Here is a 21,765-nt window from a genome sequence, read left to right on the forward strand (position 1 = left end):
AAAACTTCTCAGATCTATTAGAACCAAAGGGCCAATGTGGGGGAGGGGGTGGAGAGAAGGAGGGGGAAAATCGGAACATAAGTGAGTGCAAGGGATAATGTTATAAAAAATTACCTTGGCATGGGTTCTAATAAAAAGTTATAAAAAACAAAAATAAATAAATAAATAAATAAAAAGAACCAAAGGGCAAAAGCAAAGATAAAAAAAATCCAACTATCACCTCCTAAAAGGAATCTCAAAAAAAAAAAAAAAAAAAAATCCCACAAGTCTTATGAATGTCATAGCTAAAAGTCAGTGCTTTCAGTATCAAAGACTGCAAATAGCCATAAAGAGAATTCAGAGACCAAGGAACCATGGTTAGGATCACATAATTCCTCACAACTTCTACTATAAAACAGGAGAACTGAGAATATTATAATCTAAAAGGCAAGAGAGATATAGATATAGGCTTACAACCAAAAACAACATCATCTTCAGAGAGCTGAATAAAACCTACTGGGGAAAAAACAGACTCTTCATGGAACAGAGAACATTGAAATATTTTTGATGGAAATAACAGAACTAAGTTAAGGAACTTTAAACTACAAACACAAGAGTCCCAAAAAAACACTGAAAGGCAAACTGATTTCAATTGTAAAGGGCTATCTGATGATGCAGTGCTAACATCCTACTAGAAAAAAAAAATATTTTTTAGAATAGTATGTCTTCAAAGGGTATTAGAAAGTAGTTTTAAATTAGAAAAACCGAGGTTACAGAAGATGAGCTCATTCAGTTCTCAGAGACTGAAGGGGGAGATGAAAGAATATCCACTTGTGTGGGAGTAATTAGAAGTGGAATTTGCTATTTCTCATAACTTATATATAACTAGGGAATGGCTAAGCAAATTGTGGTACATGAATATAATGTAATACAACAATATTATTCCATAATAAATGATGAAAAAGACAATTTCAGAAAATTTTAAGTATTAGTTCCTAATACTTTGTTGTTAGTTCAATGAAGTTAGTAGAATCAGGAAATAAAATTATATAAGAACACCACCAGGGATGTTAGTAAAAGGAAATATATACTAGAAAGTTTAGTCTCAAAATTTCTAACATTTCCTGAAATGTATCACTCAGATACAGATTACAAAATGGAGTTGGGAGAGAAGAGAGAGGAGGAAAAGAAGAGAAGAAAGAGAAGGAGGAGAGAGAGAGAGAGAGAGAGGGTCAGTCAGAGAATCAAAGAGTCAAAAAGATAGGCCAACAATGAATTAGGCCCAAAAATGAATAAAGAGAGACCAGGCTGGATTGCATTTGGGAAATGTAGTATTTTCAATGACTCCCAAAGTTGCTTGATGCCACAAAAACCAATCTTTTAAATATCAAGTGTTCTCTTGATGATGCTATGTGGCTGGAAATTACTGGATAAAAATAATATAACGATAAGTGATAATGTGCTTCAATGATATCCATAAAATTTAAAAGAAGCATATCATACTGATGATAAGACTTGAATGGCTTACTTTGTAAAATGTGGTCTTGGAATCACAGATGTCCTGAAACACAACTTAAAAATTTCCCCTTCTGTTTTACTTCAAAACCATGTATTTCTCTAATAGTTACTAGAAGTTAAAATTGAACTCTATTTCTCTACTAACATCATAAGCCGAACATGTCTATTCAGTGAGTTAATCTACATTCCATGGCTTCAGCAATGGTACCCAAAGCCTCCAAAAACTCATTTCCATTCTTGATCTTTCATTAGCCATCTAGAACAAATTTCACTTAGATGCTTTAGGGATCTTTTCAAACTCTTCTTTAAAATATACTAAAACTCAGTATAGAAATGGAATGAAGGCAAGTAGATACAGGAACTCCCAACTCCCAGTGATAAAAGGAAAGAAGATAAACCAGAGGGCCAAAAAAGTATTAGGGATTTGGCAGAAATTTTGCCAAAGGATGACAAATGGCATAGTGGTAAGGATTGTCATAAAAAAGATGGGGTACATCTCAGAACTGCTTCAAAGTCCGCTATATAGATAGCTTATATGTCACTATAAAGCTTTGTTCAGGAGCTTCCAGGAAGTTAACAGCCAATATAAAATAGAAGTTAGCTATGATAATAAGTCATAGATATGAGAACAAAACAATAATACTTTTCAACAATGAGATGATTCAGGCCAATTACTGTTAGATTTGTGATAGAGAGAGCCATTTATACCCAGAGAAAGAATTATGAGGATTGAATGTGGATCACAACATAGTATTATTTTCATCTTTTTGTTGTTGTTTGCTTATTTTTTTCTTTCTCATTTTTCCCCCTTTTGATCTGATTTTTCTTGTGCGGCATGATAAATATGGAAATACGTTTGGAAGAATTGTACATGTTTAACCTATATTGGATTACTTACTTCCCCATTGTAGAGGAATGGGAAGGAAGGGAAGGAAAAAAAATTTGCAATGCAAGATTTTCCAACAGGTGAATGTGAATATCTTTGCATGTATTTTGAAAAATAAAAAGCTACTATTATTTTTTAAAAACACTACAAAGTAATGAGCTACAACAGTGACAACAAAAGGACTTTCAGAGTGCAATATGTGATTTCACCATTTTTGGGTAGCAGCTAGCTATTATTATGAAGGTAGAAAACCTAGGTTTGCTTTCCCCAATAGGAAAGAATGAATGAAATTCAAATCTCCAGATTATTAAAGAGAATAAATTGTTCCTTTAAAAAAAAAATCAAAGTGGTTAAAAAACAAAAACAAAAACAAAAATAAGGTAGAAAGAATTTGAATAGGCCAAAGGGAATTTTGAATTGTATCAGGAAGCTGAAGGGCAAAAGAAAAGAACACAGAGAAAGTACAGCATAGTAAGGACCACTGCAGCTCTGGAAATATATAATGCTTACAAGATCTTTACAAAAGAGATCCAATCTTAAAGGAGAAGCCAGATTATTTTGCTCTAAGAAATAATGGGAAGAGGGCAGATTCTTAAAACTAAAATACAATAAGCTTGACTTTAGCTCTTGGCAAAATTCTACAATAAATTATTAAAGGCATAGTTTATGAGCAATTAAGAGAAAAAACAATGATCACTATAAATCAGCCCTACATGGATTTATTACAAGTAGCCTTAATATTTTTTTAAAGACAGATTACTAGGCAGATATATTTGTGAAGAACTCTACGGTAGATAATAGCTCTCAGAATCTAAAAAAGGTGGTAAAACCTGAGATTCTGTGATTCAAATGAGAATTATAGATAACATAGGAGCCGGATTTTATTATACTTCTTGCACAAACTTTCTGTATGAGATGAGTATATGGGAGTTATTTGATAATGCAACTAGGTTGATTTGGAAATAATTAAATGCATTCAAAGAGAAAAAAATTATGACAATGACAATCTGGGGGGAGAGGCTTCTATTAAGAGTGCTGCAAGGACCTGTCCCTGATGCTATACTATTCAATATTTTTCAGTTCTTTGGATAAGGACAGATGGCATACTTATCAAATTTGCAAATAATGACAAAGTTTGAAGGAAATCACTAATAAATTGCAGAGATGGAATTTAATGCAGATAAGTGTAAGTTCCTTTGCTTGTAACAAAATAATCAATTGTAAAAGTCAACTCTCATTGTACTCATAGCTCACTAAGAACTTGAGATTTTTTTTCTTGTCAGCTGTTATCAAGCTCCTATACTTTTGCAGCTGATTATTCCATTATAATCAGATGACAAGCTGATGTAATTTTAGGTTTTATGAATACAAAATTCAGAATGAGGAGGGTGAAAGCCCTGTCGGATTAGACCACATTTGGAATAAACATTAAGTTCATTTCTTAGTCGAATATTTAAAAAATATTTTGATAAACTACAGCAGATATAACAAAAAGGGATAAAGATGAAAAAAAAAAGATCTGTAGAAGTTGTTATGTAAAAGAGAGATAATTATTAGACTTTAGAGGACAGGGGTGTATCCATGGGCAATAAATGGAAACTTGCAGAAAGACTTCAGACAAGGGAAAAGCTTTTAACAATTAAGAGCTGTCCAAAAGATAAACAGCCTCAAGTAATGAGTTCTTTATCACTAAGGTTAACCAAACATAATGTATACGAAAATTTCTAACTGAATATGCATTGAACTAGATGATATCTCAGTTCTCTTTCCACCCCTGAGATTCTGTGAAGATAAGCACTAAGATTGTAGTGGATCAACAATCTTGAGCTGGCACTAGGAAAATAAGAAATATTATAACTCCTTTGATCTCATAGAAATAAGAAGTGGGAAAGAGACAAGAGTAAAGAAGTTAAGAATTAATAAAAGGCAAATATTTTCAATGCTACCAAATTCCACTTTCTAGGATGACAAATGCTTCTTCAGTGAAAGGGCAAGTTGCATGTATTACAATCAAGGACCAGAGTCCAGGTAACAAAATGTCAAATGTCCTTTTCTAGTTGTGAGGTAGAGGCATATTTTTGGCAGCTTTCTTCCCTCTCTAGGAAGTGATGGGAAAACAAATTCAGTTACTCAAAGGAAAGGAAATTAGAAGAGTAAGAGAAAGGCAGATCTACACATATTGATACATATGAGTGGATTAGCCCCAACTCAAAATGAAATTCTATGGCAGCTCTAACACACAGTCCTTTAGGCCCTGGTTAAGGAGGAATGCATCAGTAGAAATCTCTTGACTTTATATATCTGGTTCTTCAATGTAAACTTAAATTTTAATTACCCATACTTAAACATTCACTTAAGATTCTTGCCAATGAAGAATTAATTTGTGCCCCAAATGGAACAAGAAAATGGATAATGATACTTATTTAATCCAAGGGCATAACAAAAAATATTACAAAGAAAATTCTCCACAATAATCTCAAAATATATTTGAACTCTTATCCTATAAAAGTATAGGATGATATACTGAAAAATATATTTTAACTCTGTCCTCAAATAGAGATCTGGACTGAATTGGTTTAAGTCCATTCTAGCATAGAACTAGTTTATTTTAATGAAGTCATAAATGGAATGTTTATTTTAAAAACACAATCTAAGGAAATGTGACATCATATATTTTACGGTTATGGAATTTCTAATGGAAATAATTATTATATTCACATAAACATATCAATAATAAGTCTTAGAAAAACTAATTATTTGAAAGAGATGTATTTTTCACTATAGTATTTTTTTAAAGGGAAAATATAATTTGTCATAAAAAAATCAAATTTCATCAGGTTTGATATTTTAAAGCAACCAATATCTAAGAAATAAAATCTATCCAGATTTTGTGCTTTAATTAAGTTTATAAAGCCAGTTGCAAAATGTTTAATATTATCTAAAAACATTTATTAAGCAACCACTGGACAACTAGAGCAGGATACCAGGAACCACTCCCTAAATTATTTTTACTTTTAACTTCTATATAGATAATTTAAAAATAATTATCCAATTATTTTAACAAATCTACCCTAAACTCTTGCTACATATCTAGATGCCATAAATTAATGACAAAATACTGAAATTGTAGAAAGAAACACTTGCCTATCATTCGGAGGCACCTAAAAAACATCATGGAGGTGAATAAGGGCTTGACCAGGTGGACAGGCAGGTGGTACAGGGAGTTCCTCAGAGCATCCAGCCTAAACCTCTCACACAATCCAGAGTGTTATCTTTGCCCTGGAAACCAAAGAAGCAGGCACTTGCAGCTACTTCCTCAGCATTGCTTGAGTTCCCAGCTTTATCCTAGAAGCTTTAAATAGTTCTACTTAACTTGGGACAAGGCCAGAAAAGAAGCCAATACTAGACAGGTCCAACAAAGCATGGGATACAGGCCTAGATATCAAATCCCAGATGGATATTTTATTATTGTCCCCTAATCTATCTCAGTGTTAAAAAAAAAAAAAAAAAGCAAAAAACTAAACCACATCTTTTATTTAAATTCCAAAATTTAAAACATGCATATTCTTTATTATTTATATTGTTTATTCCAATAGGAGAGGTGATACAACTGATTATATATATATATACATATACATATATATATATATATATTTAACTACAAATACCTATATAGAAATGAAAACTACCATGTGTGTATACACAACATAACTTTTAAATGCACAAATACATGAAGGATTTATTATCTTACTGTAGAGAATGCAAAGTTTGAAAATATTTATAACTTAGCTGAAAGGTACCAGAGAGTAAGTTTAGGGACTTTTAAACTACTTAAGTTCTTTAATCCTTATTTTTCTTATCTGTTAAATATTATTATCATCTCCATTTTAAAATCACAGAATCATAGATTTAGAGTCTGAAGGGAATTTCAGGGTTCATCTACTTCCCTCTATTTCACAGCTAAGGAAGCCAAAGCTCAAAGAATTTAAGTGATTCACTCCCAAGTCATATCAATAAGCAGTAGAGTTGGGAATTTAAACCAAGGTTATCTTCATCCTGGACTCTAGAGTTATTCTCACTATTATTATGCTTCCTCATTATCACATTCCCTTTTTTTTTATTAAGTCAAGAAGGTAATTTGATATCAATGAAATTACAAAGTATGATTCTCCAGTGTTTAAATAACAACTGATAAGCTTTTTAGGGAATCTGAAATTGTAACAATTAAGTGTGATCTTATTTACCAAAGCGTTCTTGATTATTTTACACCTAAAATAAAATATTTTTACATCTAAATAGCCTAAAAAGTTACAGGAAAGATATTAAAATCTAAGTACCTTATACTTTTTATCAATAGTATGACTGACCAAACAACAACTGCTCCAAAAAAGTGGAAGACTAAAGAATAAGTGAAAACTATATCATTTTCCCCAACCAAAGTAAACTATCTTTGACTAATTCATCTTAGCTATGTGACATAGGTAATTCACTTAACTTCTTGATGAAACTGGCTAAGTTCAGAGACTACAACTGCAGAGTAGGTTTGAATCTTCATTGATATAGGAAATTTCCTCACCATGAGAGCTCCCTATATTTCTGAAACTGGAGGTCCAAACCCTTTTCCCCTTAAAAATATAACTTTATTACAAAATATTGTATATCCTTAGGATATATAGAAGGAAAAAAGGACTAAAATGTGAAATTCATCACAAATAATCACAAACTAAATTAATTACTGAACCAATTCATTCAGTAACACCAAGAATGGCAAATTAATTGTAAGAATGGATAAAAAAATTACCTTCTACACAGATAAATTTATTTCTCCACTCAACACCATCAGGTCTTGGAAGAGCTTTGGCTTCACGGACTGAAATCATTTGGCTGCTCCAGCTAAAAAAGGAAAAATAACTTTTGTTAATCAAATGAATTTTTTTTTCCCAAGTAGGCACATTCTCCTCCTCACACCTGATACCTCATAGTGATATGAAAGTGACTTTAAGCTCTCAAAAGCTATACCAGAACAAAGTAAAAGTTCTAATATGTTGGGAAGACTTCAAGTGTAGACCCAATAATAAACTATGATTCCTTTTTCTAAGGACCACACTAGCTAAGTAGTGAAGCTAATCAACAGGAGACTGGCCACCTGATGATGAATTCTTTGGCTATGTATGGCAAGCCATATAAAAATGCAAAGTAGAAAATGACCATCAGCTCCATGTAGGACTATTTCTGTTTTTGCAGTGAGAATGACAAGAAGGCAGAAAAGGGTTCTAAAAATTACATAGGATTTATATCATGTTTAAACAGCAAATTAACCTCTTGGTACTTTAAATGTGAGACACCTGTCCAAAATTGAAGCATAACAATCTTAACATTTGTGCTATAAATGCAAACCAGAAGACAAAAAGAAAGCTGTAGCTTTAATGGAAGGATGCTTCCTTGGAGAGATGAAGGAATTTTCAACATCACTTTTACTGTAGATAAAAAAATTAAAAAAAAAAAAAAAAAAAAAACCATGAGGATATCTGATTAACTCATCTTAAAGTGCTTTAAGCATTTGCAAAAAGACAACCATAGTAACTGTAGTTTATGAGATTATATCTATTTCACAGATAAGAAAATAAAGAATTTCTATTTTTAAAAAAGCATAAAGTCCCTGTAAAGCATGTGTATTAATATATGTACAGTTTAATACTTAGTGACTTCAATGCAAAGATGGACATAGCAGGGAATAGAGAAACACATAGGTAACAAATATGACTCCGTGGTAACAAATGAGGACAAAAGCTTGCAGAAGTCTCAAGTCTACATATCCCAAGTGTTTTCTTAAAGAAGAGAGATGAGAAACACTGGACCTGGTGAATACCAAATAACATCACTAATATGACAATGATTATATTTTAAAATAGGGAACAACTCACTCAAGTAAATCTTTTTGAATTAGCTGTCTACATACAATCGAACTCATTGACACCAAATTAGAAGAAACAACAAATAACCTCTTTACTCAACAGGTATGGCAGCCCAAGGTTTTAGAATGTACACTAAAATATTCTAATCAACATATTCTAACCATCATTTTAGAATGAACAAACTGAGGCTTTGTCAATTGTACTCTTGAAATATTTGGCTCCTGAAATATTTGGCTCCTCTCTACCACCAATACCAGTCTCTAACTCTTTCAAGGACTTAGCTGAGAGAATATGATGTTAAAAGCTTTAAGATTACTATAGGCTATTTATTGTGAAAGAACACTTTTTCCTTACATGTTCTTTCAATAAGGATGCCATCCATATGTATATAGATTATACTTATTTCATAAAATTGGGGAAGTAAGCATATAGTTTGAAAATTGTTATTGTGTGTATGTGAGAAAGAGAGACAGAGAGATAGAGAGACAGACAGAGAAGGGTCTGTTATTTTCTTATTCATATTGCTACCTTCTCTTTCAGATAACTTAAAAACCTCCTTAGTTCTATTCAAATCATTAAAATATGAGACCATAATGCAAATATACTTGCCTTTGGGATTTAAAACTCAGTAAGTAATCTTTAGATTATATATTCCTAAAATTATCAAATTCTTCAATAAAACATACTGGTATAGGTTAGAACTTGATAAGTTATTCTATTCTTAGCTAAAGAATATTGACACAGAAATTCTACTTAATAATCTACAATTACTGTGTATAATTCATCAATAAACTTTGAGAAGATATTCTGAAAAAGAATGAATTTTTAATATATGAAGATGAAATCCAATTTTTCTGAATAAGAATAAAACCATGAATTTTATATGTATGTATATGTGTACGCATATTTATATACACACACATACACATAAAAATATACACAAGCTTCACCATTAGCACTACATTTGAATTAACTAGTACTATTTTTTTCTCTGTAAATCTCTTCCTTCCACTGCAAGTTAATCCACATCAATTTTTTTTTTTTCCATTTTAGATAAGCAAAGCCCAGCAAACAGGACTGTACAGAACTAAACTTTGGTTCATTAATAACTGGTTTTGAAAGACAATGAAAATCTAAGAAATGTTCTTCTTCCCTTCCCAGAAGGACTTTTCAAAATGAAATATAGCAAAAGAATATTTTCTTCTCCAGCTAATAACTTATTCTTTTATGCACAAAAATGTCACTGTCTTCTGATGTTACTAAGGAATTGCATACCAGAATTCTATGTAGTAAAACAAATACTTTAAAAAATGTTTTGTTCTTTAAATTTTTTTTTAAATGAACGCTTTTAAATATTTTTATTACATACAAAATATACTTTTGAAAGGCTTGATTTGAATTTCAGTCTTTCTGACTTCCAATCTCAGAGTAACAAAGTCAAGGTTTTGAGGTTCTACTCATGATATTTACTTTGTGTTCCTAGGCAAGTCACTCTCTCAGGGTCTCGGGTAAGTCTATATAAATGTTGAAGCAAGCAATGATCTGAATTGGTAGAGGAAGTTTCCTAACTAGTGCTAATTAACTCAATGCAAATGTAGTGTTAATGGCGAAACTTGTATTTTTATGTATGTATGTGTATTTATAAATATACATACACATATATACATATAAAATTAAGTGATTTTATTCTCATTCATCTTCATCTACTAAAAATTCATTCCTTTTCAGAATATCTCCTCAAAGTTTATTGGTTAATTATACAAAGTTGTTATGACTGGGCCATTCTTGTAAAAATATCCAAGTTTTTGTCTCTCCTCTAATTCATAGTCTAAAAACGTTACTTTAATCTTCCTCCTTTAGCCTTTTAAAAGGCAGCTATTTAAAAGATGTAGGTTAAAATGTATATATTTTTTGTTAACTACAGAATCAAAAATATATTTCACTTCTTTTAAAGTATATCATGGAAATTAAAATTAGTCAAAATTCAATACTGTTTTATAAAGCACTCATTTATGAACCAATTATATAAAACCATTTTCAGGACAAATTTACAATATTCCATTATACAAAAGTCAATAAATATAAAGAATATGACTTACTCAAATTCTGTGGCATAATATTTAAGGAAGCCCAATAACAGGTCCCCAAGAGCTGACCTATTCTTTGAGAGGTAAGGAGGAATGGTAAATGGAGCTTGATGTACAAGGTGCAGCTGCATAGAAGAACTAAAGGATTCCTGTCAAAATGGAAAGGGAAAAAATACATAGCAATTTGTAAAATATGCAAGTCATAGACTTCATGTAATCTGATCTAAAGGATTTTGGAGAAAACACAGATGATATTTTATCTTAAGTATTTTTTCTATGATCCGTTCTCTGCCAAAAACAACATGAATTTGGGGATTTGAGAAGGCAGATTTCCAATACAGTTTTTCACCAAGATTTTGGCAGTCTTTAGTACAGCCTAGGAAGTACCTAAAAAAAATGATGTTCTAATTCTTGGCTAGGAAATTGTTTAAAGGATTATAAACTGAAAGATAGGAATCATACTACAAAAGGAACAGCTAACACTGAAAAGTCTATGGATAAGGCGACTTCATTCATGAGTAACTAAGGGTTATACAAAACATGTTGTGTTTCTGACAAAGATGATAAAATTTGCTATATTTGTTTGAAAATGTTCTATGCATTTAATTTTAGCCATATAAAAATAAATTGTGCCCAGAATTCCTTAGTTAATTATAGATTCCCTGGTATCCCATATCATACTTTGGGAAATAAGAGTTTTATTGTGCCACATATACATGGACGCTCCACATTATTCAAAGAGGATATAAATAGTCTACTTTTCTCACTAGGACAATAAGAGTAAAATAAGATAGCAGTATCAGAGTTTAAGTAAAATTCCCAAATTTCTCTAGTAAATAAGTAAACTAGAGATAAAAATATCAATTCAAAATACCAGTTGCCAAATAAAGGCAAAACAAGTACATTTAAAATGAAATATGAAATTTTAAAATGAAATGATAAATCTAAGAATATTTAGTTTGATGACACACACAAAACAAGACCTCAAGAACATTAATGTGGGAAATTAAAGGACAATAAAGTACCCATCTATAGTACTGCCAATCTTTTCTAATAAGAAGCCAATATATTTTTTTCAAATAAAGATCAATATCAGCCATAATTTGTAAAGGGAGAAAGGAAGAAAAGGAAGTGAGGGGAAAAGGAAGGAAACAAGCATTTATTAAGCACCTATGTTACAGGCACTCAACAACCTGGGAAGTAAATGCTGTTAATTTTACAGATTGAAGCAGAAAAGAAGTGATTTGTCCAGAGTCATATAGCAGTATCTAAGCCTGGATTTGAAGTTCTACTTTTGACATTTACTATGTGACCCTGGGGCAAGTCATTCTCAGCGCCTCAGTTACATTTTTAAATCTATATAAATGGCAGAACAGGCAATGATCTGTAGTGGTAGAGGAAGTTTCCTAATTTGGGAGTTTTTTATACCAATGAAATAACAGGTATATCCATTTAAAACTAAGGCTATTCAGGGCAACTAAGTGGTACAGTGGATAGAGCACCAGCCCTGCAGTCAGGAAACCTGAGTTCAAATCAGGCCTCAAACACTTAATACTTCCTAACTGTGTGACCCTGGGCAAGTTACTTAACCCCAAATGCCCTCAGCACACACACACACACACACACACAAAAAAAAAAAAAAAAAAAAAAAAAAACTGAGGCTATTAGACTTGAGTCCACGTATGTATCAATAAATATAAAATCTCAAAATCTGAAACTTTTTTGCCTGTGTTTTCCTTCAAAACACAACTAATAGGAAAAAAATGCTGTTATGATAGCACATGTATAACCAATATCAAATTGTCTGCCTCCACAATGAGTAGGGGAGATTAGAGAGAGACTCTCTATAAATCAAAGTTTTAAAAAGAAAATGTTAAAAATTGTTTATGTAACTGGAAAGAATATTTAAATCTTAAAAAGCTATATAAATTCTAGTATTTTTACTGCTGATACCATCATTGAGTATATCCCTCAATTTAAATATAAATGATTAACAAATATTTTGTATAGAATTTAGTAGATATCTTCTCGATTATTTTTTCAAGATATTAATAAGTCTGAGAATGCCCCCTTCCCCATCTTTAGTATCTGAACTCCTTTCAAAATACCTTTTAGTCCCTTAACACTGTCCCAATTTTATCATCACAGGATGGATTGCCCTTATACTATTCTGGATCCAATTTATCTGCTTTTCCCATCTTTGTTTTCTTTAATGCTATTTCTATCTCTCTAATAAGTATGTTTGGCATTTCATGTTAGGATTCTAATGTGGTGGTACATGTATATTTGATTGAGAAAAAAAATTTAAGTGGTTTTTGAACTTTTTGTTTTTCTCATGCTTGTAGTCCTCTTTACATTTTTATCCTTAATTATCCTTGGGAAGACTTTGCTTAAATAGCTATCTTGTCAAACTTCCTCTAAAATGGTTTTACTATTCATTACTTCTCTTTGCATTATGAGACAATACTGCTCATAATCATCCATCATCCTTCTTGATAAGATTAAAATTATCCCATTATTGCCTTTGGGCATCTGGTAAATAAGTGAGACATTTCTTAAATAAGATACTTTCTGGATTTCTTAATCTCCTTGCTGTAGCAATTAAGTCACACTAGTTTAACTTCTATAAGAAACTATTTTATACTTGGTGTGGTCATTTCTATTGTACATTTCCTATTTTTATTTTCAATTACTTGTTTAAATAATTCAAGATTTAAATCACAGTATGTGGTATCTTTTTCTCATTCTTTCTTGTTCTTTTACTTATTTTGATCTTAGCTCTTAATTGATCATTTAAGTACAGAAAGACTGATGATTCAGGGATAATGCCCATCTCATTCCTAAGTCTTTCCTGTCCACTAAGATACAATCTATTTTTGACAGTATTATTTGATATGTACCATTATCCAGTGCCTGCTAATTATTTTTTCAAAGAAAGCATCCATAATTTGAAGGGTGAAGCTTCTGCATAAACTCATTTCTTCCTGAGTCATATTTTCCCATACCACATTGACTTAAAGTCAACAAAACTCAGAGTTTATGTTGATTTGACTTGAAGAATCTTGCCAATCTCTCCATCACCTTTTTGAAGTACAGGCTGCACTTTCATTCATTCATTCTTAGCTACCTGGTGAAGGCAGAAGAGTCTTTGTTTTCTGTTGCCAGTTTTTCTTCCTTTGATGTTCACACCAACCTCTGAGATTCATATCTCATAATTAAAAGCTTGGTAATTGTTATCTATAGACAAACCCCCCTCCCCCCCAAAAAAAGAAAATCACTCCCCTTCCTTAACTTCAACTCCTGGCTTACAATTTTTCTCTCCCTCCCAATGCATGCCCTGATTCTAGAAACTTCAACATAAATACTTTTTTTTCCCTCAAACACTCTGATCAATCAATTTTTCCAAAACTATCCACTTCCCATGAGCTAATACCCTGCCTCACCTTAACCACATACAAAGGTACTCTAAATCTTGCCAACACTCCCATCACTTACCACCTTCACTCCTCTATATGTGCAGCTGAACAAACCAAAAATCATGTAACTCTTCTGCTACTATGTAATCCTATTTCATTTCCCCCATCAACTCACTATCCAACTCTCTTCACAATGGCTCTTCCAAATCTTTTTATTCCTTTTCAAATTTTTCATGAATCCCTCCTCCCTTACTCGCTCATATTTTTCCTTGCCTCATATGTAACAGAAAAAATTGAGGCCATTCACCATGAAATCCCTCTTTCTCAACACTCATTAGTTAGATGCCTTCTGCTACTATCTCCTTAACCCACTCACATAATGACATGGCCTTATCTCTTATCAGAGCTATCCACTTCTCTTCAATTCCTAGTATCTTCCCTCCCTATGAGGTTTATTATTTGTGTGTATCACACATACATGTACATACTTGTACTACATGTACATACATGAATCCCCCCTCCCTTACTCGCTCATATTTTTCCTTGTCTCATACGTAACATACCTTTTGATTGACCACATCGGATATACAAATGGATGCTTCCACACTGCTTAGCAAAAAATCACTAACCACTATGACTACTCTCATTTCTAGAAACATTAATAGTCTTCTTGCCCCTGAACATAACTATAGAGCCTGGCTCCTGACTGCCCCATGACACAGGTAATCCTGGCTTCTTGGGAAATTGATTCACATCCCATAAAGTCTCATATCTCATACTTAGGAATTTTTAGGTTTTCTTTTGATTAACTGAGCTTTAAGTAATGGTATGATGAAAAGAATGTTGGTTTGAAATCAAAAGGATTTAGATTCAAATCCCAGTTCTGCTACTTGTTTTAGCATTTTTAAGACCATTTACTTCTCTGGGCTCAGTTTCCCCATCTAAAAAATGAGAGGATTCTATGTCTATGGTCATTTGTCTCACAGTCTTCTATTTTCAATACTATTAACAGTGTAATTCCCTTTATTTTCAATTTTTTTTTCTTCCTGCCTCCTTTTGCTTCTATTCCTCCAGACTGTCCTTCACTTTTATGTATCTGAATTCTTAGTCTGTATATTTGAATTCTCACCTTTTTATTCTGTCTGATGTTTCTTTGGTGAGAATTACTGATTCAAGTTTTTCTGTTCTGTCAATTACTTTTGTTGTATAGATCATAAATTCTTTTTTCACAATTTTTTTCCTCTTAAAACATTCAGGGACATTCTGCTCTGGTTTTATGCCCCCATGGGAATTCACAGATTCTCTATCTCATTACGTGTTGATTCATTTTATTTTCTTTTGTCTTGTAATATTTATTCACAGGGATCTGGACTCATTTAAAAGATCTAGAGACCAATTTTTTTTTTGTTAATATTTTCCCTGTTGGTCAATCTATTTATACATAACATATTTAAGCGAGTTTTCTTCTTCCTGAAATTTTTTTGGTGATTTCAGTCTTTTTTCCTTATATTCCTCTATAGTTCACTTACCCTTTTGGTAGCAGTTTCTTGGAGCTGCCCTCAAAACTGTCCTGTCTCCTCACATGCTGGGCTATTAACATTTCACGCGCCTTCATCTCTGTTCCAATTTAAGGGGTTGAGGGGTTGGGGTGACAATGGGAGGTTGGGAAGAAGAGGTAGGATGTGAACCAGGGAAAGAGATAAAGAATGACAGAACTAAGTCCCAAGCTAGATGTCAGTCTCCTTGCTTCTGGCCTGATTGATCCATACACACTGGAATCCTACCCCAGTTCCAACCTCAGTTCTCTAAGTATTCTGAATATTCAGAAACTGACAAGAGTACTATTGAAGCACAATGTGTTGCCACAATGTCAGCAAGAACAAGCTCTTGTCTTTTGGATAGATAAGAGTCATAAGGGAGGTATTTGAGTCCTATTGCAGAGGGGCCAAAATGAGGTGGCTGATGGGGGAGAGAATGTAGAGTGAGTGTATTAGAGGTTAGCCTACTCTATTGTTCCTTCACTATAGATTTTGGTATCTTAGACCAGTAATATCAAGCTCATATAAATCCCTGCTGGCCAAGTACTGCTTTAGAAAAACACAAATTAAGATTATCTAAATTGTACTTTTTTATTTACTTTATTAAGCACTGCTTAATTATATCTTAATCTGGTTCAGAGTTTGACAAGTCTATCTTTAACCTCTGAAATAATTGAAATTCTAAAGTTTCTTTATTTCTTGTCTATAATTCTTATTTTGGGAAGTATGAGAAGTGGGTATCAGAGAATATGTCTTGTTCTCCTCCATTCTGTTGACATGTGGTCAGGAAATCCTGGTTTATTATTATTATCATTTTAATAAGACTATTAAAATCTTCTTAAATTCCTAATAAGAAACACTGCTAAAAATAATTTCATATTATCCTCAAATAAGATCACCTTACATAAATATACATGAAAATCTTCCTTTTCAGGAAGACAAACCATATTATGAACTTCAAAGTCTAAGTAGTCAATGAAACAATTTGCTCACTAACTCTTGACTGTCAAGTAAATTACATTCGTTTGTGGTTCTTCTTAAAAACTTCAATGCTAAATAACATAGCAAGCTGCTTGTTATGATTTTTAAATACACTAGGCAACTTTAAAAGGTTTCTACATATATATTTATGAAATTCAAAGTATATTATGTCTCTTTAATATAAACCTTTTTAACTTAAAACTGATTTTATTACTACATAACTAAGATCTTCTAAAATTTATTTACTATCTTCTGTTTTCTATAAGAATAAACAGCTTTCCATAATAGAAATATTTTGTACTTCTGTACTTGTAATTGCTCTACTTAGTCCTTCCCTCCCACCCCCCAAATAAAATTTTAAAAGTTTTCTTGCAGGTCCCTCTCCATTTCTATAAAAATAAGTAATCATATCCTAAAAGTGTGCTATGTATTTAGACAACTGGTTATCTTCTATCCCAAATTAAATATAGTGAGCTTTATAATAAGGTTTAAGCTACTATTTCTGAAAAAGGATATCTTAATTTTAAAATGTTTAAGTTCTGTGTGGAGAGGACAGTCTAGATTAATCCTTTGAAATGCATCCCAGAACCAACTGTCTATATCTAGGAAATGCATTTTTAATAACAGCTATCAAAAAATTAATATAAGTAGTACATAATTTAAAAATTGAGCAATACTACATATAATGTTTGTACCACAAAATATATCTATTCTACAACCATGAAAGTTATTAAAAGCTTGCTTGTCAGGGATTTTTTTTTTCTATTTAAGGATTACTTAAAATCGTTTTCATTAACTTTTTAAAAAAATGACCTCGACCAACACTTCACAGTTATCAAGATAAGGTCAAAATGGGTTCATGATTTAGACATACAAGGTGATACTATAAGCAAATTAGGAGAACCAGGGATAGTCTACCTCTCAGATCTGTGGAGAAGGAAGGAATTTATGGCCAAAGAAGAAATAGAGAACATTATGAAATGCAAAATGGATAATTTTGATTATGTTAAATTAAAGTTTTTATAAACCAAACCAATATGCAGCTAAGACTAAAAGGGAAGCAGAAAAGTGGAAAAAAATTTTACATTCAAAGTTTCTGATAAAGGCCTCATTTCTAAAATATAGAGAATTGACTCAAATTTATAAGAATCCAAGCCATTCTCCAAATGATAAATGGTCAAAGGATAAACAGACAATTTTTAGACAAAAAAATTAAAGCCATTTCTAGTTATATGAAAAAAATGTCCTAAAACATTATTGGAGAAATGATAATTAAGACAACTCTGAGGTACTACTTCACATCTCTCAGAGTGGTTAAGATCGCAGGAAAAGATAATGATAAATGTTGGAGGGGATGTGGAAAAAGTGGGATATTAATACACTGTTGATGGAATTGTGAACTGATCCAACCATTCTGGAGAACAATTTGAAGCCATGCCCAAAGGGCTATCAAACTGCATATTCTTTATTCCAGCAGTATCTCTACTGGGTCTATATCCCAAAGAGATCATAAAAAATATGTGCAAATATGTTCCTAGCAGCCCTTTTTGTCTGGAAACTGAGTGGATGCCCACTCAAATAGGGAATGGCTGATTAAGTTATGGTATATTAATGTAATAGAATATCATTGTTCTATAAGAAACAAATAGGCTAATTTCAGAAAAGCCTGGAGAGACTTATATGAACTAATGTTAAGTGAAGTAAATAGAATGAAGAGAACATTGCATATAGCAACCGAAAGATTATGGCAATGACCAACTGTGATGGAGTAGGCTCTTTTCAACAATGAGGTGATTCAGGCCAATTCCAATAGACTTGATGGAGAGAGTCCATCTATATCCAGAGAGAGGACTATGGGGACTAAATGTGGATGTATTTTCACCTTTTTTGTTGTTGTTTGCTTGCTTGTTTGCTTTTTTATCTTTCTCATTTCTTCCCATTTGAGCTGATTTTTCTTGTGCAGCAAGATAAACATGGAAATATGTTTAGAAGAATTGCTCATGTTTAACATAAGAATTGCTCATGTTTAATCTATATTGGATTGCTTGCTGTTTAGGGAAAGGTGGGGAAGGAAGGAGAAAAATTTGCAGTACAAGGTTTTGCATGTTGAGAACTATCTTTGTATGTATTTTGAAAAATAAAAATCTATTTAAAAAAATAACCTTGAACAGTAAAAAAATCCTCAAAAATTCATATTTTAAAGGCATAATTAAATCAACTGTGTAACTTAGGTAGGCTGAGTTTTTAATTAGAATAATATATTTACTGAATTCACTTTATTTGTATTTGCAAACAAAGTTTGCATCACTAAATTTATAATGTTTATAAAGTTTAAAATACCTTTGTCAATCAATTCATCAGTCAACAAGAATTTATTAAGAATTTACTTACCAGATATTTTGGAAAATGCTAATAGAAAGAAAAGCAAAGATTGCCCCTGCTCTCAAGAAATTCACATTCTAAAGTGAAAGAAAATAACTATACTCATGAAATAAGCTGTAAAATACTTCAGTTGAGAATAGAAGAGACAGGATATAGAATGACATAGTCAAGGAACTGCAAGTAAACCAGTGTAGCTGTATTGTAGAATGAATGGAGAGGAAATAAGATGCAAGAAGACTGATTAAGAAGGAAAAGTCAAGGTTATGAAGAGCTTTAAAGACCAATGAGGACTCAATACCTAATCCTAGAGTTAATAAGGAACACTGGATTGCGGGAAAGAGGAAAAAACAAGGAAGAGTAATATGTCCAACTCTATGTTTAGAAAAATCATTTTGGCAACGAAATGATACATGGATACAGATAAGAGAGACATAAGACAGGGAGACCAATTAGAAGGATAATCTGATCCAAGTAAGAGATGATAAAAAGCTAAATCAAGATTGTGATAATGAGTGGGAAAAAAGGGAATATATATATGGATAAAAGGGAATATATGTGTGTATGTGTATGTGTGTATATATATATATGTACATATATATATATATATATAGAGAGAGAGAGAGAGAGAGAGAGAGAGAGAGAGAGAGAGAGAGAGAGACAGACATATATACATAAATATATTCCAAATGTTTGGGGGAAATTATAATAAGTTATATTTAAACATGATGAATTTGAGAAACTTAAAAAATATCCAGCTTGAGATGTTCAAGAAGCAGTTGGTGGTATAACACTAATGCTCAGCAAAGAAAACAGTACTGGATATATTGATCTAAATATTATCTCCAAAGAGGTAATCAGTGAATCCATGGCTGATACTATTCACCAAATAAGATAATATAAAGAAAAAGAAAAGAGAACCTGGAAGAGACCCCTAGGCCATAGTTAGTGGGAATCACATGTTTGAAGATTCATTCAGCAAAGGAGACTGAGATAGAACAGTGAGACAGGTAAAATCTAGAAAAGTGTTTTGCCCAAAAAACCAAGAGAACAGAGAATTCCAGAAGAAAAGGTTTTTTATAGTTTCAAATCCTGAAGAGAAATCAAGGAGGATAAATACCAGGAAAAAGCTACAGGATTTTGCAATTGAGATACCACTGATAACTTTGAACACAGCAATTTTAGTCGAATGATGAATTCTGAAGGCAGCTTGCAGAAGATTAAAAGAATATTAAGAAAAGAGAGAAGAAGAGAAGGAACAGGGACCTAGGTCATATGGCTTTCTCAAAGAGTTTCACTGAGAAGAGAAGGAGATATAGGACACTTGCAATAGAATAAGACTATTATTTTCTCAAGATTAGTTTTGTCTTATTACTATCCAATCTAATTGTTGAAGTTAAATGAATATGGCAGAAAGAATGCTGACTCTACACCAGGACAGACCTAGGTTATAATCCTGCTTCTGATACTTGGGGCTACTTTAAAAAGAGACACTTATTTAATTTCTCTCAATTTTCTTTAATTTTCTTCTGTTTTTTTCATCTATAAAATGTGGGTAATATATAAAGTGCCAGTGCATATAAAGCAACATACAAACTTTCAGAGCATAGACAGATGTCTTTACTATGAGAACCCCTGAGAACAGTTCACAGGGAAGGGAATGTTCATCAGTGTCAAACTCAAGGAAGCTCAAGGAAAATAAAGCTTCTGAACTTACATGGGAATTCACTAATAATTTTTATATAAATGTCAGGCTTTGTTACTTTTGTTGTTATTGTAATTTTACAGTTTTTACAAAATTTCTCTTACTTTTATATGAGGATAAATGGCTTTTTATAAAGCAAACAGCATTATAGTAGTAAAAGAAATTCTAGAATTATTCTACAGTAAATTAAGTTCAATAATACTAAAAGTCTTATTAACCACATAGAAATATCCAAATTTAAACATTAAAAAACTGAATTGGTCATCTTGATACTTGTATACTTACACTTTTCTGATTTTAGCTGCTTTCATATTTTGCTTTACCATTGTAGCAGTAAATTTTCAGAATAATAAAGACAAAGTATAAAACCGTACCACAATGTCAGCTTGGATAATGTCTTCAATTTACTGCCATTTCTTTTAGGTAGATTTAGTGAGTATACTAATTATATTTTTGATAACTATTTCACATATTACCATAAATTTTTTTTTAAAAAATAAATAATATCAATCAATTACTATTGTGAAACATTTCCAAGGTAAAACACATGACATATTCAGCAACAATTTGTTTCAAGAACATGTAACAAAAGCATTATTAAAAAGTATTATTTAAATCAAGGTAACTTCACTGTGTCAGCAGAACTCAACCACTGAACAAATTACCACACATTTTAAGAAACAAAACATAGGAGGAATAAATTGCTATCATATAATGTGATTTTTATATTATTTCTTGAAAATAATAAAAATTCTTTAATCCCATATATGGGATTGTTTCCTGTCCAAGGGAGGGGGGAAGTAGGAGGGAGGGAGAAAAATTTGGAACACAAAGTTTTGCAAGAGTGAATATTGAAAACTATTTTTGCATGTATTTTGAAAATAAAAAGCTATTGTTGGCAAAAATAAGTAAATTTTAAAAAAGAAAAGTTCTTTGTTTTTTAACACAGTATTAGAAAGAAGCTAAATGGAATTATACTTTGGTATTGATGAATTTAAGATTCATACTACAATATACTTAGTTTGTAAGATGCATAAAACTATAACCCTTTCCAAGTTGAAAAGGGACCTTGTTCTAATTAGTTTAATTCTCTCTTTTTAGAGGTGAGGGAAATGAGACCCAGAAAGGCAATCACATAATTAATAGCCCTAATTTCTAAACTTATAGTCAATGTATTTGAATTATAATCCAAGTCTCAGCCAAGGATAAGAATTATCATTAAGTAATCAAACTGTCAATACTGTGAGAAAACATTACCAAAGAAATAAGTAAATATGGGAAGCAATATATTTAAAGGTACGTTTCCTAATTTAAGATGGAACTTTAACACAAATGTTATTGCAAGAATCTCAGTAGTTTCC

General features: G+C 31.8%; 1 protein-coding gene across 5 annotated transcripts in view; it reads right to left on the reverse strand.

Annotated features, from left to right (window-relative positions):
* Positions 1 to 21,765, reverse strand: part of TENT2 (terminal nucleotidyltransferase 2) — a 71,813-nt gene that overhangs the window by 4,770 nt on the left and 45,278 nt on the right. For 4 of the 5 annotated variants that reach the window (XM_051991789.1, XM_051991803.1, XM_051991797.1 and 1 more), the window contains 2 exons: positions 10,398 to 10,534; positions 7,185 to 7,276 (listed from right to left, as the gene is read on the reverse strand). In XM_051991789.1, the coding sequence (XP_051847749.1) occupies positions 7,185 to 7,276; positions 10,398 to 10,534 (229 nt within the window). Of the gene's footprint in view, positions 1 to 5,541; positions 5,663 to 7,184; positions 7,277 to 10,397; positions 10,535 to 21,765 lie in introns of those variants that run through there. The other variant, XM_051991802.1, reaches the window with a different exon arrangement.

Source organism: Antechinus flavipes, chromosome 1, assembly GCF_016432865.1.
Source record: "Antechinus flavipes isolate AdamAnt ecotype Samford, QLD, Australia chromosome 1, AdamAnt_v2, whole genome shotgun sequence".
Taxonomy (NCBI): Eukaryota; Metazoa; Chordata; class Mammalia; order Dasyuromorphia; family Dasyuridae; genus Antechinus; species Antechinus flavipes.